Raw genomic sequence first — 19502 nt, 5'->3', positions numbered from 1 at the left:
GCAGGGCATGCTGTGAATGAATGGAGAAGGGGGCTGCATTCCTGGGCCAGGGCTTAGTCGACTCAGTCGAGTGGGAGTGTGCAACAGGCTGTGAGAGTGTGTATGTGGTGAGAGTGTGTGAATATAAGGGAGTGCAGTGCAACAACCAACCTCACAGCTAATTAGTTCAACCCTTGACAAAAGGTGGGCCAGCTACTGAAGAGAACCCCCGGGGTTCCACGGACTGCTCTAGAGGCTAGAGAGTAGAAGGCTAATAGTGAACCTCCTCATGTTCACCATTTCTGGAGCTTAACTGATGTTTTGAACTTCTCCAGAGCATGTGAGAGCTGGAGACGGAGAAGGAGGATTGCTGTAGGACGTTTGGGACTAGCAGTTGGAGATCATGTCTGGACCAGATTCTGATGATGACCGAACCTTCAAAGACTGTGAGTAAGACCTAGCAAACATATTTAATCAAATGTGGATATTGTGATCTTTCTGCTTTGTATTCTTCAGTGTCATGAAGAAGCAATGCACCATCTCATAGTTGAGAATTAAATAAAGTTGTGTGTCCTGTTGGGTCAACAAGTCTAACTGAATGTCAAAAAAGTTTTTTTTAAAATAAATAATACGTTTAGCTCTGGATTGATTCTGAGATTTCAGTATTAAGGGGGTTCAACCCCTTAAGTGAATATGAAGAGATGATGAGTAGTTATCCTTTGCTCTGCTGACAACTTAGATAAACTAATTAAAAATTGCCTCTGATTGTCAGTAGATATATACTGATTTTATTACTTTTTGTTAGAATTTATTTATACTAATACACTTCCCATGTTTTAAAGAAAGTATTTTTTCAACAAGAACACATTAAAATTATATATAAAAAATATAAAAAATACAGCAACACCATTTATGTTGTTGCAAAAGAGTTCCATTTTAAATAAATGCTGTTCTTTTCCATTTTCATTCCATTCATCAAAGAATCCTGAAGTATCATGATTTCCGCAAAAATATTAAGCAACACAAATTCTTTCATCTGTTTTCATGATTTCTGAAGAATCATGTGACACCGAAGACTGGAGTAATTGCTGCTGAAAATTCAGCTTTGCCATTAAATGAATAAATTCCAAAAATATATTAAAGTAGAAAATTGTAATATTTCACAATTTTACTGTTTTTATTGCAGTTTTGATCAAATAAATACAGCCGTAGTGACCATAAGAGACTTCTTTCAAAAACATTGTTACCATCTCCAAACTTTTGAATGGTAGTTTAAACAAACTTACATGCTTTTTTTGTAATAAAAAAATTTCCAGTAGTATTCTGGGGTAGGGTAAGGGTAAAGGGGATAGAAAATGCAGTTTATACAGTATAAAAACCATTACGCGCATGCACATGTGTTTTTGTGTCAGTTTACTGGAATGAAGAGTATTCCGATGTGAATTACAGATGAGAATGTGGATGGTACACTCTGTGCTAAACATTGGCTCTAGATGCCATCTATGACTAAAGGCTGCCACTCACTACAGGGAATGATGATTTTTAAAAATATTTCATTTTTTTCAACTAGTCAAGGAAAGATACAGAGAAATAACCTCAGATTTTTAGGGGCTTTGATGAAAGACAGCCTTTTGATTGAACCAAAGCTCATTCACAAACAAGGCAGCTCATATACCAGCAGACTGGATGAAACTCACGTATTGTGTTTTGAATCATACAGACACAGACTGGGTAGTGCTCGCAGCAGCTGACTCTTTCAAACAAACAAAAAGTTGGAAATTTTCATGCTGAAAAAACAAGTCAGTGTTCCCTCATACATAGCCCTTTTACAAAAATATACATTTGGTTCCCCTTCTCAATATTATTGCTGACCCCTTTAGAGGGGGTGTGTTTTATATGCCATGCCTGAGCGGATTAAAGCAAGACTACACAAATATTGCACTTACTGTGGGTGTGAAACGCTGAAATCACACCACAACTCCCTGATGTGTGATGCTTGTCCACCTCACAGAGCTCATGGGCACCTGTTTGTTTTGCTAGGAAAATGTTTCCATGTGCTGATGCCAGACAGCCGTCACACTGATGTTACAGTGAATGTTATTATAAATGGAAAGATAGACATGGATGTAAACAGTATTTGTTAAAAATGAGAGCATAATTATTAAATGAGCTGGAATGACTAAGTACATGAGTAAAATAATTACAAAGAGCGAACATAAAATGACTAATTATATTTATCTTTGGTTTTATCTGACACTCTATGATTGTACAGCATAACAGTGATTTAAAAAGTTTCTGGAAAATTGTAATTTGTAACCTAATAAGCAAAATGTGTAGGAAAGCATTCTTGTAGCTCAAACAGTAAGTTGTGAGTTTGATTCCCAAGAATTTTGATCACATGAACTGATAAAATGTATACCTTGAATGGAATGTAGCTTTATTGGGATAAAAGTGTCTTCCAAATGTGTAAATATGAGTAAATATTGTGTTGGGAAAGACACTGTCACCTTACTAAAATGCACTTAAAGGGACAGGTCACATCGAAATTGTCATCATTTGTTCATATTGTTCCAAACTTGTGACTTTATTTCTTTTAAGGAAACAAAATGTCTCAGTGTTTTTTGTCCAAACAATAAAAGCACTGGGACCCACCAGATATAATTTACCTTAATTGTAAGGAACAGCTAAAACCTTCTTCAAAATATCTTTTGTGCTCCACAGAAGAAATAAATACACAAGCTTAAGGACATGAGGGTGATTCAATTATTATCTCATGACAAAAAAAAAAAAAAGATATTGGACTACTACTGTTTGAAGTTTATTCTGACAAGCCAATGACTATTTTTTTTAGGCATAATCTATTTTTTGAGCTGAGGGAAAAGTCTTTTAATTGAATGTAAATGCACAATGATGATGCATGCATTTTAGCATGCAGTTTTTTTTTTTGTCTGTTGCAATGATTACAATTAACATGACTATATCAGAGACATAGGTCAGTGTAAAATAATAATTTCATGACAAAGGTTTGGCAGTGACACTGTCTGAACTGGGTTTGTTTGATGAACAGGCACAATTTCAATAAACACAGCAGTCAAAAACCTCTTATGTAACCACTTTGACTCTTAGACATAAACAGCTGAGCCTCTGTAGCGTATTAGTGATCTGTGTGGTAAAATATTGAATACTAACAGACAAAATTTTAATAAAATACACAATATCATTACAAAGCATCTTAAAGGGATAGTTCACTCAAACGTATTCACCCTCATGTTCTTCCAAAGCTGTATGACCTTATGTTTTCTGCAAGATATTTTGAAGAAAGTTGTCATTGTATCAGCCATTTTTATTTTTTCTCAAAATATCTTCTTTTGAGTTGTGCAGAAGGACAAAGTAATTCCAGTTTGGAACAACATGAATTTCCATTTGTGGGTGAACTATCCCTTTGAAAGAACCTCAAAAATTGTCACATTCAGTAAAAACAAAAGGTGACTTGGGAAATATGTGAAATCATAGTTTCCTATCTGTCGGTCACTTCGAGTTATGTCGATGACGACATTAGGGAATTCACTTGGGAGCCCCAATCTTCTATGACTTTAAGAGAAAACACCAATGAATTTTGACTAGTGGATTTTGCATACCTGAGTCACTCCCCGTGCATACAGGTATAAATAGGTGACAGGTGCATCCACTCTTCAGATTTTTGCTTCCGAGCCGAGTGGATGAACGTGCTGATCTCCACAAAGCCATTAATCTCTGGAGCTGTTCTGGTTGGCGGTACAGTGCAAATAGCGGTGTCCCTGTCTGCAGTGATTCCCCTGGGCACTTCAATTGAAAGAGCAAATTTCCTAAAAGAGCAAATCACGGACAGCTCGCGTCTTTTTAAAGATCCCATTCCGTCCGTGTCCTCATGGTTGTGGTCATTACCTGTCTTCTGAGGACGATCATTGTCTTCAGTGCCTGGGCATCCAACACATTGCTGTCCTCCTGGCAAAAGATGCTGGGCATCGAAGTTGCGTTCGTGGATGCGCCTGTTATAGACTCGGCACAAGTCGCTGTGCGCCGTCCACATCTTGGGGGAGCTCAATCGCTCTCACGACAGCTCACGTTTCCTGGAGAATGGCAACTCCATCCCGAACGATTTGGCTGATCTGGAGTTGATTTGGGGAAGCCCAGGTAGACCTGTTTGCTTCCTGCGAGTCCTCCCACTGCCAGCTGTATTACTCCCTGACCGAGGCCCCCCCTCGGCATGGACGTGCTGCACATAGCTGGCCTCAGGCTCTACGCAAGTATGCATTTCCCCCAGAGAGCCTGCTTGCACAGACACCGTGCAAGGTCAGGGAGGACAGCCCACCCGGACCTAGTTTCCGGAACTCATGCTCCTCACGACAGACCCTCCCTGGCGCATCACTCTGAGGAAGGACTTCCTTTCTCAGGGACTCGGCACCACGTCGCACCCATGTCCAGATCTGTGGAACCTCCATGTGTGGCTCCTGGACGGGACGCGGCAGACTTGAGTGGCCTGCCACAAGCTGTGGTGGACACTGTCACTGAGGCTAGAGCTCCCTCAACGAGTCAAGCCTATGCACTGAATTGGAGTCTGTTCGCAAACTTGTGTTCTTCTCGCTGAGAAGACCCCCGAAGATGCACGATTGGAGTAATTCTTTCCTGCAAGAAAGGTTGGAGCGAAGGCTGTCACCCTCCACCTTGAAAGTGTATGTGGCTGCTATCACAGCGCATCATGATGCAGTGGACGGTCGGTCCCTGGGAAAGCACAATCTCATCATCCGGTGGGTGCTGAGGGGTGCCAGAAGGTTAAGGTAGGCCCACTGGATAGTGGATGCCATCGCCTTGGCATACCAATCCCAAGGCGAACCATGCTCCGTCCCTTCTCCAGAAGACTTGCTTCCCTATTGTTACTGCCAAGCTGTAACGACAAATAGGAAAGACTTGAAGCAATCTTTCATTGAAGGTCGAAATCCCCTCTGTTAAGAAATTTCTGTGGTGAAAGGAACAGCGGCTTGGCTATCACAAGCAGTGTTATACTCCCCTCTGGTCCCTGCGGGTACCAAGGGCAGCGAATTTGCGCTAGGGCGGTGGGAAGGTTACGACCTTTGCATGGCATTTGTCTGTCACGTGGCTGCTTGTCAACATTTGTAATGCCATAGGGTTGTGACGGGGTTCAGGTTGTGGTGCTTTCCATAGACCCCTAATGTCGACAGATAGGGAATGTCTCGGTTACGTACGTAACTGGGAATGGTGACTTTATGTCCCCATGCCACAACCTCGAACCATCGTTGGCAGCCAGAGACAAGTTCTCGGCTCCTCAGCATAAAACCTGAAGAGTGGATGTACCTGTCGCCTATTTATACCCGTATGCACGGGGAGTGGCTCAGGTATGCAAAATCCACTAGCCAAAATTCATTGGCGTTTTCTCTTAAAGTCAGAGATGATTGGGGCTCCCAAGTGAATCCCCTAATAACATTACGTCTCCATTCCCTCCATCGGGGAATGAGGGTTAAGTACGTAACAGATGTTCCTCACTTGTAGTGGTGCATAGTTTGCACATCAAAATATATTTAATGTGCTCAAGTTTCAAAATATTCTCCTTCTTTTGTTGCTTCAAGTGAATGTTGTGGGAATGCTTCACCAGTTTTGGGAGCAGAAGCAAGTGAAAGGCATGATGATGGAGACAGACAATCTGGTAGTCTATGAGTCCATTCCTTCACCCGGCCCTCCCTACATATGCTATGTGACCTTACCAGGTGGCAGCTGCTTTGGAAATTTTAAGGTAAGTGTACTGAATTTACATTTGCGTTTCTACTACATTTTTATTTGGCATTTATTATAAAGGATATATTCATAAAGACTCAATTTGCTGTTATAATTACAAAGCAAAAGATGTGTTTAAAATGAACTTTAATCCCTTAATTTCAGTACAATTACTAAATTAGGTCTAGTGTCTTTTTGAACAGCATCTCATTAGTGCTATTCAGTTCAGTCATAAAAAATTGCTCGTGTTAAAATGAGGACGGCCAACAGGTGGTTCTTATTTGCTAAATTACTGCTGCCAGCTGCCAATCAGTGTGTGGCATTTTCCTTCAGTTTAAATGGAATGTTCCATGAAATTAATCTCGGGAAAAAAAAAAAAAAAGTTTATTTATTCACTTGTCAATTTGAAGCACATGACATGACTGCAAACAGATCTTGTCATTCTGAAATTGATTGTTGCTTCGCTGATTGAACTATTTAAAAAAATAAATAAACTTGGAACCATGGGTTTTTATTGTCTGAGAAGAAAATGACATCAGTCATTCCTTAGACAATCTGAAGTCGACAGATAATAATGCATAAAAAAAATGAATGTTAAAATCGCAATTGTCCATTTGAAAGAATCTCATTATATATATATATATAGAGAGAGAGAGAGAGAGATGAGAGATCCTTTCTAGTCTAGAGGAATTGTGGAGGCGTAACAAGGAGAAACAACTGATCTAGTTTAATATTTTAAAGGCGGTGAAAAACAACGAGAACACACTTCAATCCTCAGCCCTGGAGTTAAAACAATTCTTTAAAAGAAAGGTGACTGCCATTTATTAAGAATGGAACATAAACATAATAACCTAAACATGTGTAGGTTAGTCATAGCTGACTAACCTACACACAAAACAGATGAAAACCAACAACATAAACTTCCCTCAGCTCCCTCTCTTATCAATAACCAGGGGAAAAGATGTTCAAAAATAAACAAGGCACTCACTCGGTTCAAGATGATTACTTAAATACTATATGCAAGTTTTCAGGTTTCAACAACAAAAAGGAAAGCTTCTAGTTATTCATTCTAGTTAGATGGGCTACTTAACACACACCCAGCCCACAGCCCCTTTTAGCTACCCACACAGGCTAGGTAAGCTGGTTAGCAGCACACAGTCAGCAGGAATAATCACAGTACCTTTTAGTTACCCTCACAAGGATTTAACTATTAGGCAGTCCTCACAAATGAGAATATATTTCTAAACAAAACAGGCTATTAACATGAGCAGACACAAGAAGTTTCAGTCAAGAGCTGGGGAGAAGTGATCCTCCTTAGCAGCGTCTGAAGGCAACATTTATACTGCTCCACTTGGTCTCAGGCATGCTCACAACGGGGGTAATTAACCTGAGAGAGATAGTGAGGGAGAGGCAGAAGAGCACAAAACACAACACAAGGTACATTTATAATAAAAAGAAGACAAACGCCCTAGTGCGTAACTATATATATATATATATATATACATAGATTAATTTGAAACATTTTCTCAACCAAGGTTGCTGTTACCATGGTTTTTATTTGAAATAACTGTTATTTGAGGAAATTTCAGTACTATAGCTGCTGCCCTTTGAAAACACTACAGCACAGCAGGGAATTACTGGTCCAGTGACAGCACTGTCTGAATGGACTATAATCTTTGATTAGTGATTGAGCACATCGAAAATACTCTTGCAGTGTATACTGATTATTTAATTCAAACTCAGCAGCTCAATTCCAGAGGAGTTTCCTTTTAGATCAAAGACCAAGGCTTCCCAAAAGCATTGTAAGCCTAAATAGATTGTAGAAACCCCTGGCACCAATGGTCTCTACCAGGGGCTAGATTACGCAGCAAGTGTGTTGGCATAAAGGTTTTCAAGAGCCGGTGTGAATAAATATAGATTTAAATTCAAAGAGACAGGATAGTCTGTTGCATGACCTGATGTTTTATTCGGACCCAGAATAAGACGAGATGAACATCACGGAGCGCTAACCTCTCATTAGATGCAGTGTGTGTTCATTCATACTCGAAGCCAGAAAGTTGCACCATGAAATTCCTAATATATGAAATTGATGAAAACAGAAAAAAACGACGAGTTTGGATTTGCGATTGCGACGATATATGGTTTATTTGTGTTTTTCAAGTCATCTCCAGGTAATAAATAAAGTATATGAACAATGCAGTGCTAATTGACATAGCATTCATTACAATATAGAAACTATTCTGCCTCATGGGACAAAAAAAGTGTTTGTAGTATATAAACAAATCATTATTATTGGTTATTGTCCAGCAGTGTATCTGATTTCTAAGCCAATTAAAAGCTAGAAATAAGAGAAAAAATTAAAGTTGCTCAGTCAAAAGTTTTTGAACATTAAGATTTTTAATGTTTTTTAAAGACGTCTCTTCTGCTCAGAAAGCCTGGATTTATTTGATCCAAAGTAGGCCTACAGCAAAACAGTACAATTTTGAAATATTTTCACTATTTAAAATAACTGTTTTCTATTTGAATATATTTTAAAATGTAAATTACTCCAGTCACACGATCTTTCAGAAATCATTCTAATATTCTGATTTGCTGCTAAAAAAAACATTTATTATTATGATGATGTTGAAGACGGTTGAGTAGAATTGTTTTCCAGGTTTCTTTGATGAATAGAAAGTTCAGAAGAACAACATTTATCTGAAATAGAAATCTTTTGTGACATTATAAATGTCTTTATCATCACTTTTGATCAATTTAAACCATCCTTGCTAAATAAAACTATTAATTTATATCATTTATTTTCCAAAATAAATAAATTAAAATAATAATAATACTGACTCCACACTTTTGAATGGTATAGTGTATAATGTTACAAAAGCTTTTTATTTCAGATAAATGCTGATCTTTGGATCTTTCTATTCATCAAAGAATCCCGAAAAAAATTACTCAACTGTTTTAAATAATAATAATAATTAAAAAAGGTTTCTTGAGCAGCACATCAGCATATTAGAATGATTTCTGAAGGATCATGTGACTCTGAAGCCTGGAGTAATGATGCTGAAAATTCATCTTTATATCACAGAAATAAATGACATTTTCCAATATATTCAAATAGAAAGCAGTTGTACATAGTAAAACTGTATTTTGGATTAAATAAATGCAGGCTTGGTGAGCAGAAGAGACTTGTTAAAAAGAAACATTATTATATGTATATATATATATATATACATATTACATTTCTGTCCCCCTCACTTCTGAAATGATGGCTATGCCCCTGGTCTCTATGATCTATTATAAAGCTTATGGGAAACACAGCCCAGAACTTTTTTGCAACTTCTATCCTCAAAACACTGCTCTCATATATTTTTTCTCTTTTTCTCTCTTTTTCATTGTCAGAACTCCAAACATATTCATCTTCATTCCAGCACTGCTTGTAAAAGTAATAGCCTGATTATTGTTTTGCACAATAAGCGTTTTCAGCAATATTACAAATCCAGAAACTAATCTCAGCGGCACTAGCCTCAAATCTTGTTTGTGTTCCACAGACATCATCTAAAACATCTTGTGATGTGGTTTGCAGGAATTCTGTGGCGTTGGGTTTAAGACATGCTTTTGAGGACTAGTTTAAGTTAAAGGATTAGTTCACCCTAAAAATGAAAATTCTGTCATTTACTCACCCTCATGTTCCACAGCTGACTTTCATACTTGTGTAGAAGACAACAGGAGATATTACGGAGGCTGTGCTGCTGCTCTTTTGCAGTAACAATGAATGAGCCAGCCTTTCTGCAGAAGAAGTGCACTTATTACAGAAATAATATACTTTAAAAGGATATAATTCATATATTTAACTAAATGTAATGTTTTCCGGGAAAAAATCTAATTTTGTCATCATTTACTTAACCTCAAGAATGAGTTTCCCTCTTGTGTGGAACATAAAATATAACAGAATGCAGGTAACCAAACAGTTGCTGGTAGCCACTAAATAAAATAAAAAAAAAATACTATGGAAGTCAACTGTTTGTTACCAACATTCTTCAAAATATCTTGTTTTATGTTGAACAGAAGCAATAAATTTATACAGGTTTGGAACAACTTGAAGGTGAGTAAATAAACATTTTGGGGTGAACTATTCCTTTAATTGCTTGTTTTAAATCCCCTTAAGTATATCTTGTTATATGTAATTTCATAATTAATTCTATTGTCTTTGAAATTTGCAGTTTATAAAAATTTGAAGTTGTAAATAAAAAAAGATTACTGCGATTTACAAAAAAATAACTATTTAAGTTTCTACTTCAAAATGTGTTACTTGATATTTGTAAATGTGAAATTTACTAGCAGTTAAAAAAAAATAGTTTCTACATTTTTTGTAAGTGTGGTTACAGTGTTCCGACAAGTATTTAAGGTAAACTAAAATATACTGTAATTTCTACTGGAACTTGTATGTTTGTCTTAAAAATATACAAATTTAAATATAACAGTGAATAACAAAGTACATTTTGTAATGAACTACAAAATTATATTCAAGTACTTTAAATGTACATTAGTATGTTAGTGCACATCAAAATATGCATACTTTTTAAAGGCATGACAAAATGATTTACATGATTTAAATGTACTTTAAACTAAGTGGCCTTTTATTTGAGCAATATTATATTATATACAAGTACAATTTTTTTTTTTAAATATACTTTTAAGTAGGCAAGTACATTCAGTAGAATTAAGGGAAACACTTTATTTTAAGGTGTCCTTGTTACATGTGTTAATTTAATATATTCAATAAATTATGCATAATTACATGCAAGTGAACCTAATCCTAACCATATGATAAGTACATACTTAAATGTGTAACAAGGACACCTTAAAATAAAGTGTAACTGAATTAAGCACAGTTCTTGCTCAGAAGGGTGAAGCTTTCAACCTTCAGAAAACCATGTAAAAACACCATATAAGTATCATAAAAGTGGTCCACACAACTCGAGTGGTATAATTCCAGCTCTTCTGAAGTCATACAGTAGCTTTTTTTGAGAAACTTATGTCATTCTTCACCGATAACCTACCCCTTCTCCTGTTATCCACTGTGACCAGATCATTTTGCGGTGAACTATTCCTTTGAAGCACAATCAGAGTGTTTATGTTATCAAGAATAAAAGAAATCCTAAAGAATGCCCAATCAGTGCACATTATCATATTTCAACATTTCATGATGATGATGAATTGAAAGCCTCTCTCTCTCTGACAGTACTGCTACAGTAAAGCAGAGGCCAGACGTGACGCAGCTCGTATCGCTCTGATGAACTCCACATTTAATGAGTTGCCCTGCCGCTGTATCACTCCTGAGTTCATATCACGCAGCGTGAAAGAAGCCGTCAGCACCACCAGCGTGAGTCACGTTACTATTAAGCTGCTTATCAACAAATCATCAAGTTTACAGTTCAAACCGCTGAGATTTACATGATGTTTAGGGCTTTTTGACAGGTGAGTACGTTATTAACAGTAGCTAGAAATCTCATGTACGTTCCTGCTCAGTTGTATATTACTTTTTGTGTATACAGCTCTAAAAGCTTTCTAGTCTATAGAAACAGCATAATTTGGAAGCACGGAAGGCCACCCACTGTAGTTATAGATCTTAGTCTTTTCACTGGCTCCATCCCTAATGCTCCACCTCATTCCATATAATGAAGAGCCAAGAAGCAATTCCAATGATAAATTGGCTTTGTACCAAAAAAAAAAAAAAAAAACATCTACAAAGAAAAAGTCATGTCACCCTCCCTTACCCCAAATCTGAATGTAGCTGCCAAGATTTTCATGTTCTGTGGGAGTGTGTGTGTGTGTGTGTGTGTGTGTGTGCATGTGTGGTCTCCCTTCACTCTCATGTCATTTATCCTCTGCAGTTTTGGCCTTTTCTCCTCCAAAAATAAAGACAAGTTGCTCCGACTGAATAACAAAGCAAAGGGGTGTCTAATGAAACCCAGACCTCCCTCTATATTTGTGTCTGCTCGGGTTGAGTGATGACACGTCTGTAAGTCATTGTGTCCCACTGTTCACAGGGTAACACTGCAGATGTGTCTGACCCCGGTACCAGTATAGGAGCGTACTGTCTCATGCTGGAGCTGAATACTGGGAAAACCATGCTGGAATTTCAGGTTAGAAAAAATACAGCCTTTATGTAACCTTGCTGAAAACACCCGCTGGTCCAGACTGGTTTACACTGGTTGGGTGCTGGTCTAGATGTAATGTTTGCCAAAGCTAGTTGACCAAGAGAAATCTTGCTGGTTAATTATTAGTATTAGCTGATCCATAAATCTGTCAGCATTTATTCACCCTCATGTGCTTTCAAATCCATATGACTTTCCTTATGACACAAAAGAAGATATTTTGAATGATGTTCCAGTTACTCTTTTCCATGCAATGACAATGAATGGGCACTGGACCATTGAAGCTACAGATAGGACACAAAAGAAGAAAAAAAAAAATATAATATATATATATATATAAATTAGGGTAGAGAGGGGGAAACGCCCCCTACTGTTTTTCCCAAAATAACCACAAGCTAAAGTCAAGATAAACTTTTATTGTAACTATGGACCACGTTGCCAAGAGTGATGTAGAAGTTTTCACCATGAAGCTTACACTGTTGATGTAAAGGAGAGAAAACAGATTTCACAGTAAATGATCAAATGTTCAGCAGTAAGAAAAAAAGAGCTTTAAAGCTTGTTGTTTTGTAGAACATCACAGTTATATATGATATGAGAATCATAGGGCCTGTAGATAGGGAGTACGTGTTATTTAATAAAAATATAAATATATTTTCAGAATGACATGATTTTTTTTCCTCAAACATAGTGTGTGGAGTAAAATGCCCCCAGGGGGCAATGGGCAATTACTGTAGTTATTCTGTTCTGAACATTAAATCCTTTGTTTTTCCATCAAATGTATTCTAACCATTTGGTTGAATAAAAATATTTGGACTTTATATTTAAAAATTACCTCAAGTAAGCATCAGGTAGCTAGTTAGCTAGCCAGTTATCATTTGCTAACTTTTTTTTTTTTTAAATAGACTATTATAATTTTGTAATTCATAATTTTATTGCTTATTAATTATTGATTATATAATTTTTTTATTTTAAGCTAAAACTGTCTGTACTCTGATTTTGCTGCAAATGTTTAAAGCACATTGCTTTGTCAGACTGGGAGGCATTTTACCCCACCCATGGGGGCGTTTTGCCCCATAGGTGGGGTAAAACGCCCCCCTTGGCACAAATTTAATTTTTGTTAAAAATCTAATAACATGAAAACTCTGGACATTTTTCACACTTCATTTCCAGCGATATCGTCGACCTGATTGCAAAGACACTATTTAAACTGAACTGAGCTGGATGATGACATCACTGAATTCAATAATGAAATGCCTTTAACTGAAAGTCTTTTTTTTTAAATCTTTTCATTTTACATTATTGACACATTATTTTCCTTTTTGGATATTGTGCAGTTGCTTTGACACAATTTACATTGTTAAAAGCGTTATATAAATAAAGTATAACGTCAAACTTGACTTGACTTGGTTTATAATTTATGCCATTGTCACTAAAACTATGATAACTTTTCTGAACACATTTAGCTTTTGTTTCACTGAAAAAAAATGACACAATCCTTAAGGGGGCATTTTCCCCCACTCTGCCCCACATGTTTATGTGATAGTTTTAACATAAGCTCTACTCTACATGAAGCATCAATGAGAGACACATCCTTGCACATTTAGCAAATTCAAGTTGGGTGATAATATACTTTGCAATGATATAATCAGTTTAGATTTGTTGAATAGTAGGCTATAAATTGTTTAAATTGTATGCAAATAAAGATACTTTTATCGAATACATCCAAATATATAAAGAGAGAGAGAGAGAGCTGTGCAATAATGCAGTGTGCATTTTGTACTGATACAGTATTTACAATCATGAAGTTGAGATTTGCTATATAGTAAATAGAGCTTATTGTGTGTTTTACAGTATGTATGCTGGCAAAGTTGGATGTTCTATAGATCTCAGTTTAAATCAATTTCTGGATCTTAAATTATATGAAGATATAAACAATTAGGCAATTTAGTTTTTCCAAATAGTGTACAGTATATCGCTCTATGTAAGTGTACTGCACAGTATATATGCAGATGAAGCTGGATAGTAGTTCTTGGTAGGAGTTATTAATTCATTATGTGGTGATACTAAAGATTGCGAAACCTGTAGGATTTTGTTGAAGTGACAAGCCTAATTATTATATGGTGATGTGTATCACTGCTGCAGATAATTGATGCATATGTGTATTTCAAATAAATTTCTTCATCAGAAAAATCCTGTAAAAATATAGGCCTATCACATTTACCATAAAATATATATATGATAATAATGATAAATGTTTCTTGAGCAGCAAATCTGCATATTAGAATGATTTCTGAAGGATCATGTGACACTAAAGACTGGAGTAATGGATGATTTTAGCTTTGCCATCACAGGAATAAATTACATCGTTAATTATATTACAGTTAGTTTAATTAAACTGTAATAATATTTCACGATATTACTGTTTTTGCTGTGTTTTTGACCAAATAAAAGCAGCCTTGTTAAGCATAAGATACTTCTTTAATAACCGACCCCAAACGTTTGAATGGTAGTGTATATAATTACACAACCAGGGGACAGTGGAGATTATTTGTGAATTATGACTTAAATTTCAGTCTGTTTCTCTCACAAAACTAATACTTCATTGCACAAGTCACATGAACCACTTTAATGTTATGGTTATGGTTTTTGTGTCCTCTTTGAAGCTTGAAAGTTTCAGATACATTGTGATAAATTGTTACGTATTACATGTTTATTAGCATTAAAACCCCAGGCTGATGTTTGTCATGCAGATATTTCATAATGTTTAAACTCTCAGAACTTTAGTCATGCTACACATTCTGTCAAAAAGAGTGAAAACAAATAGCAGCTTTCTTGCTTAATTTGCTTAAATTAAAGACTACTTGTGTGGCAGGATACCATTTTTTTTCTTACGAATGCTGAGCAAAATCTATTTGTGGGTGTTCTCCAGAGCATATAGATGAGCACCGTTTCCTGTGTGTAGGGGGAAAAAAACAGATAATTTACACGCTGTATGCAAAATGAGCCTGTTTCACACATAAGTCTGCAGTAATCCTCATGTGACATCAGTCTGAAGCGAAGAAGAAATGCTAAAGCAGTACTGCATCTGTTTAGACACTCTAATGTGTTAAATATGATCTGCATACTTCAAAAATAACACCATGTGTTGACGTCTCAATGAATTTGATTATGCCGCAGGTCTTTCAGTTCTGGTAAATGTACCAAAATGTTTTGTCCTAATACTTTGAAATTTTGCATCAAAAAAATCAAAAGGTAAATATGAAAATTATCTACAGTATTTTACATACATAAATAAATGAACAAACAAACAAATATAGGGCTATACTTTTAAACGGACTATTCTTTTTAGACTTTTAAATGGGTTATATATTTTAAATAAACTTTACCACACACTAACACAAACTAGTATAATATCAACTTATTGGTCTGCTTTGTTTTTGTTTTTGTTTTTCAGGAAATAATGACAGTTTTTCAACTTTTACACTGGAATGGCTCTCTGAAGGCTTTTCGGGAGATGAGATGTAGCCGTCAGGTAAAAATATATATATTTTTCTAATATTTTCTGAATAAAATGTGAGTGGAGCTTTGCAAAGCTTTCCGCCAAGATGCTGTAGGTGGTTTCCGGAGTGTTGCTGTGCAGCTGTTAAGGTGTTCTGAGTAGCTAATGTTGCTATGAGGTTACTTTGGTATTGCTTTTCGACCCAAGTAAAAAAGCCTATTCCCAAGTTCCTTTCAGTAGGTCCAATGCTGTAGTTTTGTGTCACACCTTCTAATTGTTGTTTAAATGTCTATTTTAAAGAACGTGATCCACTACTACTCCCAGCAACGTCTGGATGAGCGTACGCGCAGCCACATGGCATTAGACTGGTTACAGAAGGAGCAGCAATCCCCCGGCTTGCTCTCCCAGGAGCTGCAGCTGGCCGTGAAGGAGCTGGGAGAAGCCCGGCGAACAGGCAGGGAACTCCGCTTCTACAAGGAGAAGAAAGAAATCCTGAGCTTAGCTCTCAGTCACGCTAATGCTGAGGATCTGGAGAGCTACCATAGCGAGGAGATATCTTGGAGAGAAGAGACTGAGTTTGAGTACTACACTCAGGAGGGACACTGTCTGGAAGGGAGTATGACTGATCCTTCAGAGCACTGCCAGTTTCACTCTCAGGAGAGCAATAGAGAATCATTGGAGTGAGCTGAGACTAGATGTATATACTGTACATAATGGTCTTTTTTTATATTTTTAAAATCATGTGGTATCATGTTGCTTTTTTCAGGCTTCTTCTATTCACTCTTAAAAATAAAGGTTCCGAAATATGGTTTTGACAGCGAAGCCACAAGAATAACTTTGGGTTTCCCAAAAGAAACTTTCAGTGAACAGTTCTTAAAGGGATAGTTCACCCAAAAATGTAAATTCTGTCATTCTGTAATTACTCACTCTCATGTCGTTCAAAACCCGTAAGACATTTAATCATTTTCATAACACAAATTAAGATATTAAGATATTTCTGATGAAATCTGAGCGCTCTCTGACTCTCAATAGACAGCAACGCAACTACCACGTTCAAGGCCCAGAAAGAGACATTGTTAAAATAGTCCATGTGACATCAGTGGTTCAACATTAATTTCATGAAGCTACGAGAATGCTTTTTGTGCGTAAAGAAAACAAAAATAACAACTTTATTCAACAATTTCTTCTCGTTCCTTTCAGTATGACGACACATGCATGTGTATTCCTCTCTTTGCAAACTAGGGTTGAGACTAGATGGGATGCAGCTGCAGCCAACAGAGCTTACATCTGCAACATTGCATCATTTTTGTCACGCTGAACAACAATAATTACTGTATTTGCGTTATTGTGGAGTACATTTAGAATTGGGGTAGGTGTAGATGTTAATAAAACAGAATGTGATAGGTAGCAAATTTAATTTATTATTGTTTTATAGTGAGATGTTGCGTCACGTCTGGCAGTAGCTGTATTTCTTCAACCACAACCACAAACAAGGTGCAGCTCATCCGGGTTCTACATCAGAATACTGGCTCCTGCGTCAGCAGCATCACACGCATACATCGTGGTACTCTCGTGAATGCGCAGTAGAGACTGACACGGAAAAGAAGAATTGTTGAATAAAGTCATTTTTTCACAAAAAGTATTCTCATGGCTTCATAAAATTATAGTTGAACCACTGATGTCACGTGGATTATTTTAATGATGTCTTTACTACGTTTCTGGGCTTTGAACATATCAGTTCCATTGCTGTTTATGCAGGGTCAGAAAGCTCTCAGATTTCATAAAAAATATCTTAACTTGAGTTCTGAAGATGAACGAATTAATGACAGAATTAATGACATAATTCATTTTGGGTGAACTATTCCTTTAAAGGAACCGTCTTTTCTTAGTGTGAAGAATTTTTAAATTCTAAAGAACCTTTTTCCACTGTAAAGAACTTTTTGTGCAATGGAAAACTTTAACAGATGTTAAACTTTTTTCTTGGAATCATAGATGCCATTGAAGAACGTTATTTAGTGTCTAATATGAGATAGGCTACTATTAACCCATATTCTTTATTTCCTGTACATTCTTACTAACAAAAATGGCAAAAAAAAAGATTGGTTGTATCTAATTTTTAGATAACAAAGATGCTGATGTTAGTTTTATAACTGTTTAGTGAGTAAATCTGCACGAGAACCTCTGTACTGTCGTTGTTTTGGTATTCTGCTAGTCTACCGGTAGAGGACGCTGTTTCTGTACTTTTGTAATGAAGTGTCGGTCCTAATTGAACAGGACAAAGCGCTAACAGGACTGTCGTTATTCATTACCCGCTCTTGACTAGAACTGTGATTAGCTCATTTTTTATTCCAAACAAATGCACACACCTAATCAGCTTCTATTGAACATTTGTTAATTAAATTCAGTCCTTTGTAGAAGCAATTGTGAATGAATGTTGGATCTGTTTGCAATGTTTTGATTAAACTGGTAACTGTGACTAATGTCCATAAAAATGGCTTCCTGTGATGAATGTAGCCTATAACATGATTTGTCATTGTTTCTTGTGCAGCTTTTTTAGGTGATTGTTACATGTGACGTTTTTTTTTTTTTTTTTGCTTCATATTACAATGTAATCAACGAAATGGATAGGGGAAAAAAAAAATCTTCTCATTTGCATTTGGCAATAACAGCTAACATTACAGTGAGAAACCATTCCACCACATTTTCTTGAAAAAATGTGCACTTAAAAAGTCATTTTTAAATACAAAATTAAAGTTTTGTAGTGATAAGTTGTTTTTGACAAGTTCAAGTAAAATGACAGAAATGACTATGACAAATTATATGGATGGATACAAAGATGACACGTCATTGACAAAATCATTTTTGCAGTGCACAAAACTAGGCCATAATAGATCTTGTTGTGCTCAACTTTATTTATTTATTTTTTCATCGCAGCAGTTGCTAGGACACTATTGAACCTAAACCAAGAAATCTTGAGCTACAGCAATGATGGGTATGTGTCCTCATAAAGTGCTCTTAGTGGGAATTGATAATGTTATATAAGATGCTAATTTGCCCCTTTCTAATTTCTTTAAGTTTGTTATTTTCTCCCATTTGCGGCATAGCAAGCAATGAGATCCCATAGTGACAAAGGGGTCCAATGAAGGAGAGTTGTTTTCACAGTTTTTTTCTGTTTAAAATCATCTGCTCATCTTAAGATCCTACACAATCTTATTCTGAAAAGGTCTCATTATTATTCACCCTGAATCACTTTTCATTATGCATGATTTTGCATAAATTATCTAATTACACAACAAGAGAGCTTCTCTGTAATGCACTGCTTTCACACTTTCAGTCTCGCCAATTTGCAGTTTTTTTCACTCATTGCGGTATGATATATCTAGTCGACCTACAGATGGGAAAAGGAGTGGGATAATGACGTCTCTGGCTGTTTTAGAGAGTACATGGTACTCTTGGGAGGCAGAGCAATTTTCCCGATTCAGTGATTGTCAGGCACCTGAAGGGCTGATGCTATCGGTAGAGCCGCCTTTCTTTAATTTACAGAGCAAAAAAAAACACTCTCTTTCAAATTGAAAAGCGTGACTTTCTCCTTTCTTTTCCTTCTCAGGACAATGAGATGTAAATTACACCATTCCAGTCTTTGGGCTGATAGGAAATGACAATGAGATCGAGAGCATTAGAGTTATTTCATACAATAGCTATTTGAAGCTGACCAAAGGGGACGAAAATCATATTTCCTGTTTCAATATTGAATTAATAACCAGACGGTTGGAGGAACACACAAATCAAATCCGTTTTGATGGCATATTGTGATAAAGATTTTAAATGGCACTGGAAACTCTGTGTCTCAGGCCCAGATTTATTAACTTTATGAGAACATTATGGAAAATTTAAATAAAAGACATTTACATTTTAACCTGAAGTAATAACCCTGTGCTTTTCAATGTTATTACAATCCCATTGGTTCATTTTTGGCTTGGATGGCGGGGAAGATGCTTAATTTGTCTTTGCTCTGTCCTTCATGTGGGTCAAGAAGCTACTGTGATGATTGAAAGTGAAAGACAACAAGTGAGAGACACTCTGGTATTTGTCTCCTCTCA

At 36.5% G+C, this 19502-nt stretch overlaps 2 protein-coding genes across 3 annotated transcripts in view; one reads left to right on the top strand and one right to left on the bottom strand.

The window, feature by feature from the left end:
• The window catches only part of LOC306870239 (mucosa-associated lymphoid tissue lymphoma translocation protein 1-like), a 1002100-nt gene that overhangs the window by 821630 nt on the left and 160968 nt on the right, over positions 1–19502 (bottom strand). The window lies entirely within an intron of this gene.
• Positions 383–16086, top strand: LOC306869844 (protein limb expression 1-like; the record flags this gene model as incomplete). The annotated part of the gene is made up of 6 exons (XM_079416770.1): positions 383–425; positions 5604–5767; positions 10988–11128; positions 11796–11891; positions 15358–15435; positions 15703–16086. 6 exons carry the CDS (start codon positions 383–385, stop codon positions 16084–16086), a joined length of 906 nt encoding a protein of 301 aa, XP_079272896.1.

The sequence above is a fragment of the Barbus barbus genome (assembly GCF_936440315.1).
Source record: "Barbus barbus genome assembly, chromosome: 5".
Lineage (NCBI taxonomy): Eukaryota > Metazoa > Chordata > Actinopteri > Cypriniformes > Cyprinidae > Barbus > Barbus barbus.
The sequence above is the reverse complement of the archived record's forward strand: the minus strand, read 5'-3'. Positions and strand labels throughout refer to the sequence as shown.